This window comes from Haplochromis burtoni, unplaced genomic scaffold (assembly GCF_018398535.1).
Source record: "Haplochromis burtoni strain Fernald_Lab_line unplaced genomic scaffold, NCSU_Asbu1 Contig_339, whole genome shotgun sequence".
NCBI classification, from domain to species: Eukaryota; Metazoa; Chordata; class Actinopteri; order Cichliformes; family Cichlidae; genus Haplochromis; species Haplochromis burtoni.
This window is the reverse complement of record NW_024582700.1, coordinates 573,918-594,849: the sequence shown is the minus strand read 5'-3', so window position 1 is coordinate 594,849 and position 20,932 is coordinate 573,918. Positions and strand designations below refer to the sequence as shown.

The window sequence follows — 20,932 nt, the reverse complement described above, 5'->3', positions numbered from 1 at the left end:
ACCTATCCCCACGCAGGGAACCCACGCAAACACGGGGAGAACATGCAAACTCCACACAGAAAGACCCCAGCCTGATGGTGGAATTGAACTCAGGACCTTCTTGCTGTGCGGCAGCAGTGCTAACCACCATGCCACCATGCCGCTATACTAACATAATGTATATTATGACATTATAGGTTTTTAGTAATTCTAATTTATAATTCTAATTAATTATTATTATGAATTATAATGACATGTTTCATGTAGATGCCCTGAGTGATAATGGATCTCTTTTACCACTAATGCTTTTTTTTTTTTACTACAAGTAATCAATCAATAACTACATACATATCTATCTATCTATCTATCTATCTATCTATCTATCTATCTATCTATCTATCTATCTATCTATCTATACTGTTTTATACTGTAAATAAAATAAAGTTTAGGATCAATTTCTTTCTTTGCACTGAATGAGAGGATATATTTTATAGGCTTTTGGTATAGCTGCAATAAAAAAAAAAGATTTCCATATTTAAAAAAAGATTCTGAAGGAGTTTGACTGCCGGACTTGGAAACACGTACCTTCATATTGTAGTATTATGATTCTTACTTGAAACAAGAGTCAAATACTTTTTCCAACATTATGCAAAATAGTTAATTCAGAATCTTTTTCAAACATTTGTGCACAGTCACCTTTTAAAGTCATACCATCTGTATTAAAGTACAGGGTGATGCCCAAGAACCAAAAAGTTGTCCCCAATTTTTTCTGTCCATATTTGCATTTAATTTTTATAGATTTTTCTGATTTTCTATACAGGCTCCCACTGACTGCTTTGCGAAGCACAACCTCACAAAGCTGTAAATGCTCCTTGCAAATGCATATGGTTAAGTACATTTCATGGTATTCCAAGCCAAGAACAGCCACACTCTCGTTTTATCCACTCATTATAATTGTTGTTTACCTCCTGTTCATATGGCTTCTTCTGCAAACGCTTGCGAGGAAGCTTATTACAGTCTGCATACAGACCCACTTATGTATTGGGCGGTGATGCGTCAAGGAAAACCGATTTAGTGACATATTTCCTAAGTACTTGTCCAAAATAAAAGAAGATATGTTTTCATCATGGGCACTAAATGCCGCTAAAGCCGCCTGAGCGAGATGTACGCACGAGCATCGTTACATTTTCAGTCACTTTAGTTAAAATGTTACTTTTGGCTTCATGTCGCCCTGCAGCCGTGCTTGAATTTAGGGTAGACGTTTTCTAGCATGCACTGTACAACCGGAAATCATAATGATCATTCTTGCTGCCTTCACGGTACTGTCGGGTGAGGGGTCACAAATTGAGACAGACTCCTCTCGTTTGCATATACTATTTCCCCACTGCATAGCGAAAGACAACATGACCCCGCATCCTTCACCCTCTATTCGTTAACTTAACCGTCCGCCTTCAACCCAGGACTTATTTACTATAGCGGAGTTGAGTGGACCGCTACTTTTTTTTTGCCACTTTTAATTATCTGCCCTGTCCGACCAGCCGGCTGCAGCTGTCTCTCTTCAGCAACGGGAGGTAAGAGAGGTGCTCCGCGGCGGGACAATCCGCTGCTAGCCACCAGCTAACTTAGCTAGCAGGCGAGCTAACCCGTTAGCAGCTGGCGGTGGTCCCAGCCCTTCGACTTAACACATAAAATGTTTGGCGGTAGCACTCTAGAACGGTGATTTTTTCGTAAACGGTTGGTTGTTTGAAACATTGCTCAGATTGCCCTTAAAGTGCAAGTTTTGGGTAAGTTGTTAGCCGAGACAAGACAGACCGTTTTATCAAGGTAACCAGAGTAAGTAGCATCGTTTCCCGAGTTTTTCAAAATAAAACTGTAATTTGCGCTCATAATTGGAGCAAAATAATAGTTGTCATTTCAGTAAATGGGTCAAAAGGTGAATATATTTAACTTTCTAAGCGTTTCACATTCATCTTTGTATTTCTATGTGTATAAGTGGATAATGAAATTTGAGAAAAGACATGGCATGTGAAAAGTATTTTACTTTATTTATTTATGTTTACTACTCTGTCGTTTTACAGCTGAGTTAAGTGTAAAAACCTAACATTACATTGAGACATAAATGGAAATAGCCCCAGATAGAAAGAGAGGTGGAAAATAGACTCATTTTGTAAAATAGCTATAAAATAGCTATATGCTTCCGAATTCAGTTTAATTCTGTCTGTGTATAATGTGAAAATGGTTATTGTTATCGAGCTACCAGTTTGTCTTACTTTGAAGGTTGCAAGCATCGCTTCCGCTTTCTAGTCTCGTTCTGGCTAACAGGACAGCTAAGCAGCAGTTGATGGGAGGTTGGTGCTCAGGGGAACCAACTGGAGTTGACGGCGCTAGCTTAGCCAGCACAGGCTGCTAGGGGAGTGATCTGTTGTTGCAGGTTTGGCAAGATGCTAATAGAGGCGATTTAACCGCAACACACTGCAGCAAGTCTCCTGTGTGACTCCTCAGAGGTCCAGCCGAGCTGAACTTCGCTGAGCCATGCGACAGTGGTGTGTCCCCGTTGCGACCCCACGCACTGAACCACTCCCGGGGCGCCTGTCCGTGTCACCACCTCCATCAGGTAAGATCTACAACGAGACAGCGAAACTGTCAAAGTCAGCCAGCTGCTGAGATCTGGATGTTACAGTTGTGCTTAGAGAGATCCGTGTGTGGTAAAGGTGGGGGGTTAAATCACTGCGCGCTGCTTTGGGAGCGCTTGACTTTTTAAGCAGAGAGTTTTGTAAAAAAAAAAAAAAAAATCCAACAACTTAACTTTTTCCAGGCGGCAGTGTTCTGGAAGTTTCCTCGTCTTGCAACACATTTAACAAGTTGAACTTTTTCTGTTTGTTGTAGCAGCATCATTATCCATTATTTACAGTTATGCAAAAGTGGAAGAAATTATTCGAGTAGATTTTTGTCATCCAAGAACAGGGCAGGGTGTTTAAAATGTATCATCCTGCTTAGGTGAAAGTGCAAAAGTTTTATCATCATAATGTACTTAATGCACTTCAAGTGAAAGTTCTCATGCAGACTTTCATGCAAGATTAAAATCATCTGCAGCTGGAGGCTAATGTTAGTTACTGCTGGTAGATTCAAAAATACATATTAAGGAGACAGATATTTTAGAATACATGCAAAACCTACTTTAGAAGTACTTAAGTGCATTAAACATACTTAATGCTGCTACCTTATTTCCAGAGGTGTCGCCACAGTGCAGTGATCCATATATTTTATTTGGCACAGTTTTTTCGCCATATGCCCTTCCTTCCACTGCTGTACTTCACTAAAGTACCTGAGTAAATGCACTGAGTTATGTCTACCACTGGTCCTATCTGTACTAACATCTAGTGGCACTGATCATCATAGAAAATCAAATTTGAGGGGGGCTAATGCTACCTGATGCCCCATCTCTTAATACCCATGCTTTTCATGTTAGCAAGGTCATGTCAAATTCCTGCAATTCTTTAAAAAAAAAAAGTTTAATGTGATCTTTACTTTTTAGTGCATCTTAGTCATAGGTGAATACTAGGATAAGGCTCCCTGCAGACTTGCGGGACTTAAAAAAAAAAAAAAACCCTAAAAGGATGGATATGACTCAGCCGAGGTGGGACCTGATGTTAGGTTACGTATGCCAGGGTGATCTTACTTTAATTCCACCCAGGACAAATGGAGCAAGGTTAGCCTAAGTGCAGTGTTGCCAAGCATTTGAAAGGTGGCCAAAACTTTTTATTTTTTATTTTTTGAATGACCCAAAGGGTTCCTCGCAGGAGAACAGTGCGGAGTGCTCTGTTCTCTAAGTGCAGTTTTTTTATAACCTCGTCATGTTTTCACTCAAAGTTATTTGGGTTTTTTCGAGTATTAACGTTACCAAAATACTTGGATCAGATTTGCATTTAAAGTGTCATTATAAATAAACTCCTTCAAAGTGCTTGATTCCTGCTGCGTGTGCCTTACTCATCTATTAATATTCCTTTGATCATTTCTCTGCAGGTTCTGAAAAAGTCTGCAACATATTATCTCTATTTAAGGTCTGTGAATGGTGTTGAGTGGGGATAAATATAGCTGTTTATGTCTTGGTAACACTGTGAAGTCTCGTGGTGCTGTTTATCTGGTGAGAAATCAGCCCGTCCGTGCTGCTCTCGGGTGTATTAATAGGTTGATGAGTGGTTCAGACTCATTCACAGATTTGGTCTTGTGTCTCATTGGTTTCACCTCGATAAACCCGGCTCATTTACTCTAGATGCCAGAATGGAGTGCTGTGAGGTGGAGCCCCGCTACACCATTGAGCAGATTGACCTCCTGCAGCGCCTGCGCCTGTCCGGCATGACCAAACCTCAGATCATCCACGCTTTGGAGTCCCTGGAGAGGCTGGACCCCGATCACCGCCCGTCCCACTGTGACTCTCACCCGGCCCCTTCCAACAACGCCCCCGCCACTGCTGCCCCAGCCCCGTCCTCGTCATCATCATCCTCCGCCTCCTCGCTCTCCCTGGCCTCAGCAACCACGCAGACCTCCGGCCTGGACGGCGCCGCGCTGTCCCCAAGCAACAGCTTTGAGGCCTCTCCCCCACCCCTCTATCCTCCCACTGTGGCAGTTCAGCGGTCTTTCAGCTACGACATGATGGGGGAGGAGGATTGGGACCTGGAGGAAAAGGTGGAGGAGTACATGAGGTAAGGAGAGGGAGAACGGGAGGATTGTGGTGCAAGAGAGACCAAAGGAATAGTAGAGAGACTATTATAACATCAGATAATGACAGCTACTATTCCCAGAGGCGAAGGCTTATTCTTCAGAATTTACATGCAGTTAATTCAGGTCAGGTGCTCAGGGATGGCTGAAAAAGGAGAAGCAGCAGTGAATAAGGTTAGTCGGAGCAAAGGCTGGTGTTTTAACCACCGTGTAATGGTTCTTCTGGCAGTGATGGGGCCTTTTGTTGCTTTCGCAGGAGAGACAGCAACCTGGTGAAAGAAGAGATTAAAACTTTCCTGAACAACCGCAGAATCTCTCAGGCAATCGTGGGCCAAGTTACAGGTACTCTGCTTTGCTGTGACATCCCCGATCATTAAACTGTTGATCGTGCAGTGAGAAACACAGGGGGGGCTCAGCATTTAATTAGAGTTGAACTTTTGCTGTCTTGATTTAATTCAAACAAAATGCTAAACCAAATGATTCTGTATTGAACAAATGAAAAGCTGCTTTCAGGCTTTTTGCTCTTATTCTCTCTGCCAACTCATTCACTCGTGTTTCTTTTTTTAAACTGCAAAATGAAGTGTAACTGGCTCACAGATGCTCCCATCCCACTTTCGCCAGTTTCTATTCAATACTTGAACCTTGGCTTCAGGCATCTGCTGATGCGGAGTTTTGATACTACTGAAACTACTGCAAACTTAAAGCTGTTAAAGTTGTGAAATCTCTCCAAGCTGCTCTTGTTTTGTTGTTAACTCCCTGTTGGATTAAATTTGTTGATAGTTTGAGACCGTTAGGAGACCACGCACACAAAGCAACATTATTGTGTACAATGAAATTGTGGCCGCGTTGCTTTTGGTGGTTTTAAAGATGGAGAGCATGTCTGCAACATGCAATCATGATCAGTTGTAATGAACTAGTGGAAACTCCAGTTTTCACTAGTTGAACATCATAGACTCAGAAATTCAGAAACCTATATAAATAGTGACATAGTTGCTGCAATACGAGGATTTAACTGAAAAATTATTTGGGTGCATAGCAACCTTGCTGGTATAGTAATATAACCAGTTGGCAACCAGTTGAGTCGAGTCCCCTACTGCAAAGAGACAAATTGCACTTATCAGTGTAGACTGATTCAGGTTAATGTCAATGTATTGACAATCTCTCTGCTTTTATAAATGAGACGGCAACTATTTGCAAACTTTCAGCAGTCTGAGTCAAGACTGTTTGGAAAAGACTTGCCTCCTATCAGCCAACCTGTGCAATCACCTTGCGATTGGAAGTGGTTTCCACATCTATTTGCGATCGGTCACCAAATGGGGGAAATTCCACGCCATCACAGATGCTTAGACATGAGTTTCACACATTCTGTTAAAACCTAACCATAAACTACCCCTCAGATACGTCAAGTTTCCATTAGTGGGCTAAGTTAATGTTGTAGCTTATATCTAAAATAAAGATCCTAAAACACAGAATTTCCTGGTCTTGGTGGTCATTTTAGGGCCATCGAGTTGGTAAAAAACTTGAGAAAATATTGCGATTAAAGTGTTTAAATTAACTGCTTTGTCTAACAAAGTTCAGAGAGATTCACTGTACTGTCGTGTAGGCGCCTAACTGGTAACTGGACTTGCTTTCAAAGCCTGAATACAGTTGAGTACCTGAGCACAGTCTGACTTTTAATACCAAGAAAAGGAAAAATAAGCACACAGTCAGAAAGATTTTAAAGAGCCTTTTAATGGGCTTCAGCTAATGCCAGCTGTATTATGTGTGTTTGCAGTAGCAGCAGGTTCATGTCAGTAAACTTCTACTCCTTCCTTGAAAATGGATTGCACTACATCACGTCCTTAATTAAAGTATCGATGTCGGGGGATGGCTTCATTAGCTGAACAGGAGTATTCCAGAGCTGGAACGCAGCCGATCTCTCCAGCAGCGCCGCCGCCGATGGTGCGCCGCGACATAAATCATTGTCCTCAACCTGTTAAAATAACGTGTGTCACCTCCCACACGCAGGCATCAGCCAGAGCTACATTTCTCAGTGGCTGCTGCAGCAGGGCCTGGAGATGAGCGACTCCAAGCGCAGAGCTTTCTACCGCTGGTACCTGCTGGAGAGGAACAACCCAGGTGAGATGCAGGCCAAGAGGTACAAGCGTAACATGTAACTTTTACAGAGGAGAGGAGCGGGACACAGATCCTCCCAGGAATAATGGATTTTGGATTAATTATGAGAAGGTGCAGATCAGTGCCTCAAGGTTGAATGTCAGGTTAATGATGAAAGATTACCCTGCAGATTAGATAACAGAAGGCTCGTGTTAGAAAGGGATAATATGTCTTGTGTGTCTTGAATGCGAACCACCGCTTGCTAACCCTTCCCCATCCACCTCTCCTCCTCCTCCTCCTCCTCCTCCGCTTTCCCCGCCCACCATCCTCCCGCATGGTAAATCCGCACACCTTTAATTCCTCCCGCTTAACCCCAACCTGGTCCACAATGGCTGCGAGGTCGAGAAAGGACACGAGACAAATCTATATTTTCAGCTAAAGGTAGTCCCGTCACAGGAGATTCTAATCGATAACGTTAAGGCTTCTGGTTGGGAGATGAAACTTTAGCGGGCGAATCCGGCTTCTCCGCGCAGGCTAGAGTAACAACTCGGGTCAGCGCTGACCTCGCCTCGTCCTGAGATGCAAATTCGGCAAGCATTAAAACGGCGACGGCACGACAAACGGGCGTCAACTCAAGATGCTCCCTGCTTTTATTGATTATTGTCAAACAGCATGCTCCCGCACCAAATCATGTCAAAAAGTCCCATCTTTACATTGTTAGTGTGTGAAATAAACAAAGCCGCTGATGGACCATCTGCCGTCCCTGCTGTCTCCTTTCATCTTAATGCTTTATTATTTCCCCCCCTCCCACATCGTCCCACTCAGGCTTCGCTTTAGCTCCTCTGTAGTTCCCAGCCCTGACGCTGGAGGTACTCTGGTGCTGGTTTTCATTCCCACATGGCTAACAAACAAGCTATTAACAGTGATACTAACAATAACTACTTTGTCTGCAATGTTTCTGAGCCAAAGTGGCCACAGCGCTTTGCTTCTTACATGAGCTCTTATTGACCTGTCCTCCATGAATCTGTAAAGAAGCAGTGTTGTCTGTGAAATTGATTCCTGATCGGCCAATCCACTGAAATTACAGCGCGTGTATTTGTTGATAAAGTTACCATTTCAAGGCACGTCTGCAGGAGTGTGTCACTTAATCCAGAGACATAGATGCAAACTATCAGCCTCCAGTTGTTGCCACAGCTGGTGTCTGTGTCCCGTGGCGGTGGCCTGCCTGACTATTGGTTTTGTCCCGACTGAAGGGCTGAGGTGGAGTGAAAGCCAGCACAGCGTGAGTCCCAGGGCCAGGGGAGGGGACAGAGACGGGACGGTAGCAGGGGCAAGCGGCAGCCTCCCCAACATCCTCCCCAATCCCAACACCAACCTCAACCCCAACCCATCGTGGAGCAGGCAGAGAGAGCTGCTGATGCACTTGCTGCCGTGGTACACTGCTGCAGCCGCAGCTGCCCAAGCCCAGCCAGGTAACTGCGCCCTTACTCGCGCACCCCCACCCCGCCCTCCTTGGCATCAGCAGCTTGCCACAGGAGACACATGCACCACAGTGGGTCTGCATGCTGATCAGCCTGGACCTGCTTTGTCAGCACGGGGTTTTACAGCAGTCTCAGATGGCTCCTAAACTTAGATTTCTAATGCTAAAAAGAAATGGCTCCAGACGTTTCATATCCAGCTCACCATTATAGCGAGTGGGTGTGGTTTAATGTAGTTGTCTCTGTGTGTTCTGAGTCATCCAGGTCATGATAATCTAAGGAACTTGGAAAGAAAAGTGAATGGACTTCTTTAAGTTTCTTAAAGATGTTTCACCTCTCATGCGAGAGGTTGTTCACACGTTTATCTAGAAGTGAGTTTCTTACTCTCTGTTTAAGACTCCCTTTCTGTTCCATTCGTGTCAACCTTTCTGTGACAGTGTTTTCATAAAGCTCGCTTAGTCAAAGTACAGATGGTAAAAAGTTCTGATAGGGTTTGACATAAAATCCCACATGCACTGTGATTGGTACCCCAAATTCTTCACATTCACAATCAGATACTAAACATAGTTTAAACTTTGAGCTTTTAAAAGCTTTTGAAAAGATTCAAAGTCTGTGTCATGCAAATTGTGTTGATATCATGTCCTTTAAAAACCTGAGACATGAATGTGATCTGAAAAGAATAAGACTTGACTTTACTTGACCACTACAAACGCCTTCTGTTTAGGACTGTTTAGGACAGGGCATCATATCAGAGTTTTTTTGTTTGTTTTTTTAAACAAAAAAATCCATTCAAATGCATTTCAGAAAAGTATTTGATCCCTTTGCAAAACATACTTTAGCACCTGGTGGCAAAACCTTTGTTGGCAATCACAGAGGTCAGACGTGTCTTGTAGTTGGCCACACGTTTTTCACGCAGAGGGGATTTTGTCCCACTCCACTTTGCAGATCCTCTCCCAGTTATTAATGTTTCGTGGCTGATTTTTGGCAACTTTAACCTTCAGCTCCCTCCACAGATTTTCTATAGGATTAAGGTCTGGAGACTGACTAGGCCACTCCAAGACCTCAATATACGTCTTCTTCAGCAAATTCTTTGTTGCCTTGGCTGTGTGTTTTGGATCATTGGCATGCTGGAATACCCACCCATTACCTGTTTTTAATGCCCTGACTGAGGGAAGGAGGTTCTCACCCAAGATTTGACGGTACATGGCCTCATCCATCCTCCCTTTGATGCACTTTGGTTGTACTGTCCCCTTGGCAGAAAAACACCCCCAAAGCATAATGTTTCCACCTCCATGTTTGACCCTGGGGATGGTGTTCTTGGAGTCACAGGCAGCATTCCTCCTCCTCCAAACATGGTGAGTTGAGTTGATGCCAAAGAGATTTTGGTCTCATCTGACCACAATACTTTCTCCCAGTCCTTCTCTGAGTCATTGAGATGTTCAGTGGCATACTTCAAACGGGCCTGTACATCTGCCTCCTTGAGCCGGTGGGGCCTTGTGGACACTCACTGAGCTGCTTGGCGATGGTCTTGTAGCCCATTCCAGCCTTGTGTAGGTCCAAATTCTTGTCACTGACATCCTAGGAAAGCTCTTCTCTTCTCTTCTTTTATACAAGAAACAAGTAGGGTTGGGTATCGTTTAGGTTTTATCCAATACCGGTGCCAAACCGGTACTTTTGAAACGGTGCCGGTGCTTAAACGGTGCTAGAACCGGTGCTTAAAGAATGGAAAACACAAACTTTGTCCAAAAACTTCTTATGTTTTTATTTTTTAGCAGTTTCTTTTTATCTGCAAAGTGATAACCAAGTTAGCCTTTTCTGTTCATACAACATACCACCTTTGGTTGGAACTGGTGCTTAAACAATGGAAAACACAAACTTTGTCCTAAAACCTCTCATGTTTAGCTGTTTTTTTTTTTGTTTTGTTTTTTTTTTGGAAAAAGATTTCAATGTTAGCCTTTTCTGCAGCTATAGGACATATATGGTATCACTCTATCAAACAAGAAGACAGCCGCATGTAACTACGACGGTGTTTGCTAGTTCACCTTACATGCATTAATGTAATAACGTGGTTAGCCTACTCAACGTAAATTACACACGAACAACATTAAGCTACTCACGCAGAGAAGAACGGCTGCTGCTGCATCATCATCCTCATCATTTCTGCTACACTGGCAGGGCTAGGGGCCAGGACTCTCCTCTTCGGGTTTTTGGGGGATGTTGCTAACTCCGGGTCCGATAACAGGCACCACACCCGCAGTAGATGTGCTGCGGTGTGAGGTCTCGCAGCAAGCTATCAAATACGGTGCATTTCTCGGCTTTTAAAAAAAACGCTATGCGTCGCCAGGTGTTTCATCAGATTCGAGGTGTTACCTCCTTTGCACAGTATCACCTTAAAGCACTTGTTGCAGGCTGCTGAGTTTGCATCTTTTGCTGTGAAGTACAGCCAGACTTTTGACCAGCTTCGCCTTGGGCATTTTTAATCTGTAGCTCTGCTCTAAAAGAACATACGTACCTGGGCCCGCCTACTATCCTTGGAAAGGTAAAATGATTGGCTAGAATCCAAAGTGTATGACATCTCAGGAAAAAAAGCACCGAAATAAAGACCGAAATGTGCGCTGCTTTTCGTCTGGTTACTCGTTTATGTCAGAACGGTGCCATAATGGCACCGGATACCGTACCCATCCCTAGTAGCAAGTTGAAAAGGCTGTCATTGTCAGCTTTACCTGTATAAAATACACCTGGGAGCCAGAAATCTTACTGATTTATAGGGGATAAAATACCTATCCTTCATGAAAATGTAAATTAATTGATAACTTTTTTGAAATGCATTTATTTTGTTATCGTTCTGTCTCTCACTGTTCAAGTAAACCTACCATTGAAATTATAGGCTGATCAGTTCTTTGTTAGTGGGCAAACTTACAAGATCAGCAGGGGTTCAAATAATTTTTTCCCTGACTGTATGTGCTAAAATATGCACTGAGGCTACATGAGCTTGTGCATCAATTTAATTTAGTTTTATTTATACAGCGCAAATCACCAACAACGTTGCCTCAAGGCTTTATATTGTAAGGTAGACCTACAATAATACATACAGAGAAAAACCCAACAATCATATGACCCCCTATGAGCAAGCACTTTGGCGACAGTGGGAAGGAAAAACTCCCTTTTAACAGGAAGAAACCTCCGCAGAACCAGGCTCAGGGAGGGGCGGGGCCATCTGCCGCACTGGAAGGAAACAGGATAAAGACATGCTGTGGAAGAGAGACAGAGGTTAATAACAAGTATGATTCAATGCAGAGAGGTCTATTAATACATAGTGAGTGAGAAAGGTGACTGAAGAAGAAAAACTCAATGCATCATGGGAATCCCCCGAGCAGCCTACATCTATTGCAGCATAACTAAGGGAGGATTCAGGGTCACCTGGTCCAGCCCTAACTATATGCTTTAGCAAAAAGGAAAGTTTTAAGCCTAATCTTAAAAGTAGAGATAGTGTCTGTCTCCCAATCCAAACTGGAAGCTGGTTCCACAGAAGAGGGGCCTGAAAACTGAAGCCTCCTCCCATTCTACTTTTAAATACTCTAGGAACAACAAGTAGGCCTGCAGAGCGAGAGCGAAGTGCTCTAATAGGGTGATATGGTACTACAAGGTCATTAAGATAAGATGTTGCGCAAATGGAAGAACGCAGTCTTACATATTTGTTTAATATGTGCGTTGAAGGACATGTCCTGGTCAAAAATGACTCCAAGGTTCCTCACAGCGTTACTGGAGGCCAAGGTAATGCCATCCAGAGTAAGAATCTGGTTAGATACCATATTTCTAAGATTTTCAGGGCCGAGTACAATAACCTCAGTTTTATCTGAATTAAGAAGCAGAAAGTTAGCGGCCATCCAGGTCTTTATGTCTTTAAGACATTCCTGCAGTTTAACTAATTGGTGTGTGTTATCTGGCTTCATGGACAGATAGAGCTGGGTGTCATCTGCATAGCAGTGAAAATGTATGCTATGTCTTCTAATGATGCTGCCTAAGGGAAGCATGTATAATGTAAACAGAATTGGTCCTAGCACTGAACCCTGTGGAACTCCATAATTAACCTCAGTGTGTGAAGAGGACTCTCCATTTACATGCACAAATTGGAGTCTGTTAGATAGATATGATACAAACCACTGCAGCGCAGTACCTGTAATACCTACAGCATGTTCTAATCGCTCTAATAGGATATTATGGTCAACGGTATCGAACGCTGCACTGAGGTCTAGCAGGACAAGCACAGAGATGAGTCCACTGTCAGAGGCCATAAGAAGATCATTTGTAACCTTCACTAAAGCTGTTTCTGTGCTGTGCTGAGCTCTGAAACCTGAAACTCTGAAACAGTTAACAGATCTAACAGATCTGTTAACTGTTTGACAACTAGTCTTTCAAGGATGTTTGATATGAAAGGAGGGTTGGAGATTGGCCTATAATTAGCTAAGACAGCTGGGTCAAGAGATGACTTCATCAGAGTGAAAAAAGTTATTTCAGAAGACTGAAATAATAATAATTTTAATGGGTTGTGTCTGGAGGGACAAAAACATGATAAAATGAACAAAAATGACTAAACCTCAGTTTTTAAATGCCATTGGATAAGACGATGTCAAACCTTCCGCTATAAAGAAAAACATATTGAAGGACACAGCAACGCCCTTTGTAAAGGTCTGGTCTTGGAAAGTGAAGTTGCATGCTCTCCCTTTGACAGGTGCTACCTTATCAATGCGTTCTTTGGTGAAGGAAGAGCCTGACTGGAGGACGGGGATCATGACAGGCGACAGAGCAGGGATAGTGGGCGGTCCACTGAGGCTGCGCAGAGGAAGCCGTTTCACCTGGAGAAAGGAATGCCAATCAATTATGGAGAGGTGAGGAAGGTTTAGCACTAATTTAGACTTGGCTTATGGTTTTCCATTCAGCTTTATTTTCTGTCGTGTATCAGGTTTGGATTGTTGGAGTAGCACTTTAAGCAGAGATTTTCAGACTAGGGATGTTCCTGGTGACAAAAAAATTAGACTAGCAAACTAATGTGAAACTAATAAACACTTAGATGTCAAAAACTGTCAAAGACATTTGAAATCATTAATCACATTCTTCAATCATACTTTAAATGCTGCTTAACTATGTGGCACCTCACATCATGGATTATGAATATGACATTTTATACATTAAAATGAAAATTAAGAAGAAGGAAAAAAAGAACAGCTCATGTTGAATATGATATGAAAATATGTTACTGAAAAGATGTTCAAGTCTCATTATTATCCATCAGTACATTTTCTTCGACTTGTCTGGGGCTGGGTCACACCTGCGCAGAGCGGCCTCCTCCAGCTTATCCTGCGAAACACTGGGGCGTACCAGGCCAGCCGAGAGAGTAATCTCTCCAGCGTGTCCTGGGTCTACCCCTGGGTCTCCTCCAGGTAGGACACCTCATCCAGGAGGTGACCACCTCAACAGGCTCCTTTGGTGCCAAGGAGTAACAGCTCCAGTCTGAGCCTCTCCCAAATGGCCGAACTCCTCATCCTCTGTTATGGAGAGGCCAGCCACCCTTAAGATAAAGCAGATTTCCACTGCTTATATCTGCAATGTCATTATGTCGCGTTTAGAACACTAATAATAATATGCTCAACAAAAAGATCAGGTTTAGATGAAGAGCTTTGTGGCGTTTTTCTACAACAGTGTCGGGACTGCAGCGCCATCTGATGGCAGATGGCTGCATAATATTTAGGACACAAAAATTTACAGACGATGAATATCAAAATGTTAACAGAATAAATGATACTGAACGAGCAATGATTAATCATCTGGTCAACTAGTCACACCCAGACCTAGACCTCCCTCCCCCCAGCCACTTCTTCAAGGATGGGAGGGACACAGAGATGTTTCCAAGCCAACAAAGAGACATAATTTATCCAGCGTCATGGGTCTTGGGTCTTGAACCACCTCACCTGGCTCTTCGATGTGGAGGAGTGGTGGTTCTACTCTGAGCCCTTCAGAGTGACCAAGCTTCTCTATCACTAAAGGACAGGGTGAGGTCCACAGGAGTGTGTGACCCAATACCCTTCAGAGGAAGTTCATTTCACTTGCATCCAGAATCTCAGTCTTTTAGTCCCTGCCCACAACTCCTTGCTATAGCTGAAAGTATGAATGTAGCCACCAGTAAATTGACAACTTCACCTTCAGCCCTCTGTTCACCATGACAGAGCAATATAATCTCAGCATTACTGCAGACCATCTGTCAGGCTTATAGTTTGTTTTACCGCCGTCTGTAGGTCCTCACCTCTGACAGATACCCTTTGTAATCTGGTCTTGACTGGTCTTGACTGGTCTTGGCTGTAGCTCAACGAAAGAGCACGTGAGTTTGGCTTTTGAGGGAGGGGCACCGATGGGGAAGGGGTGTGCTTTATTTAGGACACAAGATATAATTTGAGCTTTGGTTAAAGAAAATGAAAAGTCACTGTTTTATCCTGGTTGTCTTGTTTTCATAGTTAACTTAGCTGAAATTCAAATTCAGTTAGTCACGCACTGCTTCATAGGACCGAGGTTATTACAGTAAACTAAAACTAAATTCAAATCTAAAACCAGGTGGGACAAAACATTTTATATGAACTAAAAATGGCCTTTGGAAAAAAAACAAAACAAAATAAAACCGCTCAAATGATTTTGTAAATTTCCAAAATTAAAATTTGCCACAACCCGCCTAACTAGGGTTAGTACTGTGTCTATTCTGTTGTTCCGAAATATTTCCGCTGACAGCTGTCCCGTCTTCATAAGTGCAGTGACCAAAACAAATAGTGAAACTTACAAACCTAAGGTCAAACTACATATTTAGAATAACTCTGGATGGATCCTAAATTGTCACCATAAACATCTGCAGCCCCTTAAACAATGACTGGAAAATTCCCGTGGTCGCCTGTTGTGCTTAGATAAAGTTTATGTGCCGCTCTGAAGTAAAAAAAAAAAGCTCATAGAAAGCAGCCGAGATCGGCAGAACACTTTAGATGACTCGGAGCACATCTGTGCTCGAGTACTTGGAGCAGAAGCGCAGCGTCGCTTAAGCTAATGGTCAGCATTATAAACCTTTCCAGTATTTGTGTCCTTTATGGCTTCTTTGCCGCGGCTTCCTGCTCTCAATGGCGAGCAGAACCGGCTCAGTTTATGATGTCATTTTTCATTAAGGCTGCTGTGACCCTGCTTCCCTGGTACGTATTTGTCCCAGACAGTCTTCTCAGTAACCTAGACGGATGCTGAGAAAGAGGAGCACGGTGCCCGCTGTGTGCAATTGATTTCTCTATTAAATGGTTGCTGTAAGTATAGGGTGCAGTCTGGGCACTCAAAGTAATAAGAGCACGCAGACAACACTCACCAGCAGTACCCCGGGATTACGCAATTCTACTGCAGTGCTGATCCTTATGAGCTAGTTCAGATCCAAGGACGATACAGTAGAGGTGAAGATGTTGTGTGTGAGGGAGGGAGGGAGGTGAAAGGATAGGAGAGCTGGGAGAAATTGATCTCTGTGTTTTTTTTTTAATGTGAAATAATGATTCTTTTTCACTGTTAGACAGACAGGAAAAGGAAAGAGATGAGTAACACAAATTTGCAAAGAAAAAGATAAATAGTTGTATTTACGGGGTTAGAGTTTTGAATGTTGAAAGCTTAAAATGAATCTGCTTAATGGGTTCGTTAATCTGTCTCTTCACGGCGTGAACCTCCCCGCTGCTCTCTCGCTGTGTAAACATTGTCCTTAACTCTCCTGCCGCTTACTGCAAAAGCCTGAAAAGTTTATGAGGTGTAAAATTAGGGTGTAACTAGCTCGGCTCAGACCGGCGCTGCGCGTCGACTAATACCGTAAATGCCCATGACGCCTGCGTGATTGAGCTCTTTGCCAACAGAGCGGCTCTTCATGTCTTCCAGCTTCTTCATGGAGAACCAGTATCCAGATGAGGCGAAGCGGGAGGAGATCGCCAACGCCTGTAACTCCGTCATCCAGAAACCAGGTAGCAAGAGGGGTTCGTCAGTAAAGCGCACTTTTCTGAGTTCTGAAAATACATCTTGCTGAATTGATGTCAGCTGACAGGTGATTAGTCGCTGACGTTCATCATTATTAGTCTTTTTTTTTTTTAGTTAAAATGCTACCTACAGCTTATCGAACGGGAACACCTGCTGCTTTTCTGTCATGCACATCATTCATAAACACTGTTGGAGAAAGCAAGTGAGCAAGAGCTTTAGCTTTTTCCTGGAGTTTCTGATTGGACCGTTCGAACCTTCTGGAGATGTTTTTCCTCATCACAGAACTGCTTCACCACTCCTGAATTCTGAAGCTGCTTCGAAGCTGATGGTCATATGTCAACAGTTTAATTCGCTCTCATCAGTCGTCGCTAAAGGTCGCTCATCTGGAAGCTGTTGCTCTGTAACTGCGTTCGACTTTCCAGTGCCGGTCGCTTGTTTTGCTTCAATCACTCTGCAGCATCTTTAAAATCCACAAACTCCGTAGACTCATTCTTTGAAACTTTCAGTTCCAGTTTAGCTCCAGTTAGCCAAATTCTGTCTTATTTTTGAGGTTCTCTACCTGCAGATTCACAGGCTGCTGTTGTGGCGGTCCTCCACGTTACTCAGCTGCCTTTCCAAGTGAGTCTCTCCTACTTCAGACAGACTCTAACTCCACATTGTTATTCTGCTCTAAAGATCCACTGATGGATCCACTGGAGAGCCACTTGAACCAGTACCAACAGTAGGGTGGTAACTGTTGGATGCTTCAGTCCAGAGTGGGAGTAGGGGCAGCTGAAGGACATTTTGGACTATCATGTTAACAACACAGCCAGCCTGCAGGCAGAGAAACAGGATGTGTAAGCAGCGCCTGGAATTGCAAAATAAAATCCTTAGGATTTGCACATTTAACTGTTTTGTATGTTTGGTTTGTTTCAACCTTCAGGCTGTAAGCTGTCAGAGTTTGAGCGTGTGACGGCGCTGAAGGTTTACAACTGGTTCGCCAATCGTCGGAAGGAGATGAAGAGGAGAGCGAATATAGGTGAGGAAGATGGAAACATAGGAACGACAGATTAAGGCTTTTGGAAATGTTAGCTTCTGCTGTTAATTAATTTATATGCACATTTTCTACACATTATATTTATCTCACTTCTGCTTCCTCATCTGACCCAACCAGAAGCTGCCATTTTGGAAAGCCATGGGATCGAGGTACCAAGTCCAAGCTGCCACTCGAATGGGGAGGAAGGAGAGATGCAGGAGTTCACGGATCAGGTGACTCATCGATTCTCAGAGCAAGTAAGTAAACACGGACTTAATTACATGACCATATTCTACCCAAGGAGAGGCCAGAACAAATAACTAGCAGGAACACGTATAGGCCGGGTAAAACTGCTCGCGTTGATGCTCCATGTCGCACTGCTCAGAAAATTAAAGGAACCCTTTGAAAATGCATCAGCTCTGTAATCATGCTGGACATGTATGCAATCAGAGGGCTGAGTTCAAACAAGCCCCCCAAATGTAGAAAATGATGTAGCAGGTTAGTCCATTTTACCCAAATTTCATTGCAGCAACTCAAAATGGTGCTCAGTAGTTTGTGTGGCCCCCCTGTGGTTGTATGCATGCCTAAAGCATCGGGGCATGGTCCCAGTGAAATGACAGGTGGTGTTCTGGGGGTCTCCTTCCAGATCTGGACCAGAGCATCACTGAACTCCTGGACAGTCTGTCCCAGAGGTGTTCTACAGGGTTAAGGGTTAGCTAATACATTACTCAGCCCATAAGAGTGCAGATATTCAGCATAATGTTTTTCCCATTGAGATAAATTTTCATTTATTAATTAATTAATTTTTTTGAACAGTGAATTTACATCTTTTCCACTAAAAGCACAGAGCGGCGACGGTCATCATGAACAATATTCACGAGGCTGAATTGTAAAAGCAATACTGAGACCACAAGAATCCTAGTGATGCCGTACCTGCTTACACCTTAAGAAAACGGTGCATTTTTCACACATTTTCGAACGCCTTCAGTGTGAACAAACACGGAGCTGCTGCTGCTCTGCTGACACGCTACGCCTTCTGTGCAGACACAGTGTAGCAGCCAGAGTTTACTAAACTGTACAAATTGCAGGAAGTCACTGGGGCCAGAGCAGAAGCTGGGGCCAGCTGTTAGCTGGTCACAGCAGGCAAGGCATAAACACAGTATGCAGCACTTCCACAGCCGCTTCACTGCCCTTAACAAGCTGCCCAAGCCCAAACTGCTGCCTTAAGACTGACAAGAGGGCCTGAGCTGCTATACGAGAGAAAAGGGACCCACTTTATGAAGTGATATCGAATAAAAGCGACACTAAAGTCCCAACTGTTTTGCTTATGCATCCACAGGAAGACACGTCTTCCCAGAGGATTGTCGACCAACAGGATCCCGCCTCGCTCGCTTCTACGGAGGTGGCAGCCTTGCCGAGCCCCCGTCCTCAGGTTCTGGAACAGAAAGAAGAGGATTCAAAAAGGGAGAGCGTGGATGAAGAGTGACTGAAGTCGGGCACGTCTGTGTTCGAATTTTAATCAGATGAAATAAGGAAACATTAAGTGTCTCCTGCTCCACCAATGCAGGGCCTTTTCGGGCCTGAGTCACCCAAATATGAAAGGGAGGTGGGTGCGGAAGCTCGCTGAGGTGCCTCAGATGGTAAGGAGGCCACTGTATTTATCAACAGTAATCCTGCTTATATTAACGGCAATATACAGTATATAAACATCTAAATATATATATCAATATATATAGTGCATTCCAAGATGGTATTAAAAAGCCTAAATTCCTTAGAGGGAGAATCATGTAAGTGATACCTCGCCTATTTTAAGCTAAGCGTTTTCTGTTTTTGTGCTCCATGCCTTCTTTGAGCTTTGTTTTTTAAAGGGTGGCTGTTTGATGGACTGTGGTGACGGGAATGTGCTGAGCCTGCAGGTCGGGTGTGTCGGGGTGGTGGGGATAAAGCGCGACATCAAGGATCTAGCGTGCGGCGAAAAAAACGCCCTCTGTTTTCTTGAACGTCTTGACCTCTCCCCCCCTCCCTCCCTCCATCTGATCCGTAAGACTGCAACCTCAATCGGTCAATCGATTGATTCAATCAGTCGATCAATCAAGGAGTGCTGTTGCCATCAAAAGCCCTGAGGGACAACCGGAATCTCAGGTAATCCCAAAAATCGTGGATAAAGGCGGTGAAGAGTTGCACCAGGTTTCTTTCGTGTCTTAACGTGTGCTTCGTTTTCTTCGTCTTAACTGTTTAACCGAAACAGGAAGTGTTATTTATACCTTTTGATATTAGCCAGACATGCCTAGGACTAAGTATCACACTATCTGTCTTCTTCCTTATATTTAATGCTGCTGTCTCCAACCTCAGCCAGTGAAGCTAGACTAGAAACATAAAGTCTACTCAGTTTTTTTTTTCTTGTTTCTTTTTTATCGTTTGAAAGAACGCTAAAACAAATGTGATCAAAAATCATTGTGCGACAACATAAATGCTACAAGTTACCCTCACTTTCTATTGGGATAAGCTAAAGCTCGAGCTTGTAAATTTCTCAGGCTGCAAAGCTGCACTTCGGAGTGAATCTTACTGGAATTGTGTTCGAGGAGCTCTCCGACATGTACATAACCCAGAAAAAAAATCCCACACCTATGGGTGCTTTCCTTTCAGTCCATTAGCAGTATATAGAAACTTATTTGTCAGACTTGAAATATGAATAGCTGAACTTTGCATTACATAATCCCTCATATATTCACTGGCCTGAGGCCTTGGAAGTTACCTCCTCGATGTTCATATAATGAACAAAAACTCATGTTCTCAAATTGCGGGTGGGGGCGGCTACCATTTTACCTCCTAATGCCAAAGCTATGCCACGGTAGAGAAACCAGGAAGTGATGGTCACAACACTATAGCTATACAATAGATAGGTTTATTTGCTCAGTACAACACTAGCCAACTCAAGCTTACCTCAGAGTTCCTGTGTGACAGGCGTGCACGACGGGTTTAGTGTCACGAAGCTTCGACAGCAGCCCTCATTGTGACTGTTTATGATATGGACAGTGTCATGTAGCTTTTATGGCGCTGGGGTTTGCCCTGTGTTGATAATGTATTCTCACCTCAGACAGTTCCCTCGTCCAGCTTTGGACAGGAAAGCTGCACACCATTATGATTATAATGCTCCTCTCTATCTCTCTGCTTTTATCCGACAAGGGAAACCAGTAACGATAATAAAATTGTACACAACCAGTGGAATATGTCTTCATTTATTTCAAAGGATGTAATGTTAGGTTAGGCTTTTCCTTATTTCTTTTTTTATATTTATACTGTTATATTACAGCTAATGTTTCAAATGATGAGGTTGGTGTAGGCGTGAGTAACCCCCGTCAGGCAAAAGCTCTGGCTTCAGATTCCTCTAAACGTGTGGTTTAAGAAAGTTACTTCTACTGTGGGCTTGGTATGATGAGGACCTTAATATGGTCATTTTAGGTGCACAGCTCTGCTCATGAGCACACAAGCACCTCCGACCTGCTGTAAAACCTTTTCCTGAGAGGGAGCCAGTCGGAAGGAAGCTGAGCTAAAAGGGAAAGCAGCTAAAATGTCTGCTTTCAGACAGGCGGCGCTAAGGCCGATATAAGATCAG

At 43.5% G+C, this 20,932-nt stretch overlaps 1 protein-coding gene across 6 annotated transcripts; it reads left to right on the top strand.

The window, feature by feature from the left end:
* Positions 1-1,226: 1,226 nt before the first annotated feature.
* On the top strand, positions 1,227-20,539 carry zgc:91944 (uncharacterized protein LOC436941 homolog). 6 transcript variants are annotated; one of them, XM_042228656.1, is made up of 11 exons: positions 1,227-1,550; positions 2,257-2,593; positions 4,253-4,682; positions 4,955-5,040; positions 6,706-6,816; positions 8,046-8,264; positions 13,003-13,159; positions 16,206-16,288; positions 17,224-17,319; positions 17,455-17,573; positions 18,656-20,539. In XM_042228656.1, exons 2-11 carry the CDS (start codon positions 2,512-2,514, stop codon positions 18,800-18,802), a joined length of 1,530 nt encoding a protein of 509 aa, XP_042084590.1. In that variant the 5' UTR covers positions 1,227-1,550; positions 2,257-2,511; the 3' UTR covers positions 18,803-20,539. The 6 variants fall into 6 exon arrangements, with proteins under 6 accessions (XP_042084590.1, XP_005950165.1, XP_005950167.1 ...); XM_005950103.3 differs by having other exon boundaries at positions 1,228-1,550; positions 2,482-2,593; XM_005950105.3 differs by lacking the exon at positions 1,227-1,550 and adding an exon at positions 1,557-1,763 and having other exon boundaries at positions 2,482-2,593.
* The last annotated feature ends 393 nt before the right edge of the window (positions 20,540-20,932 follow it).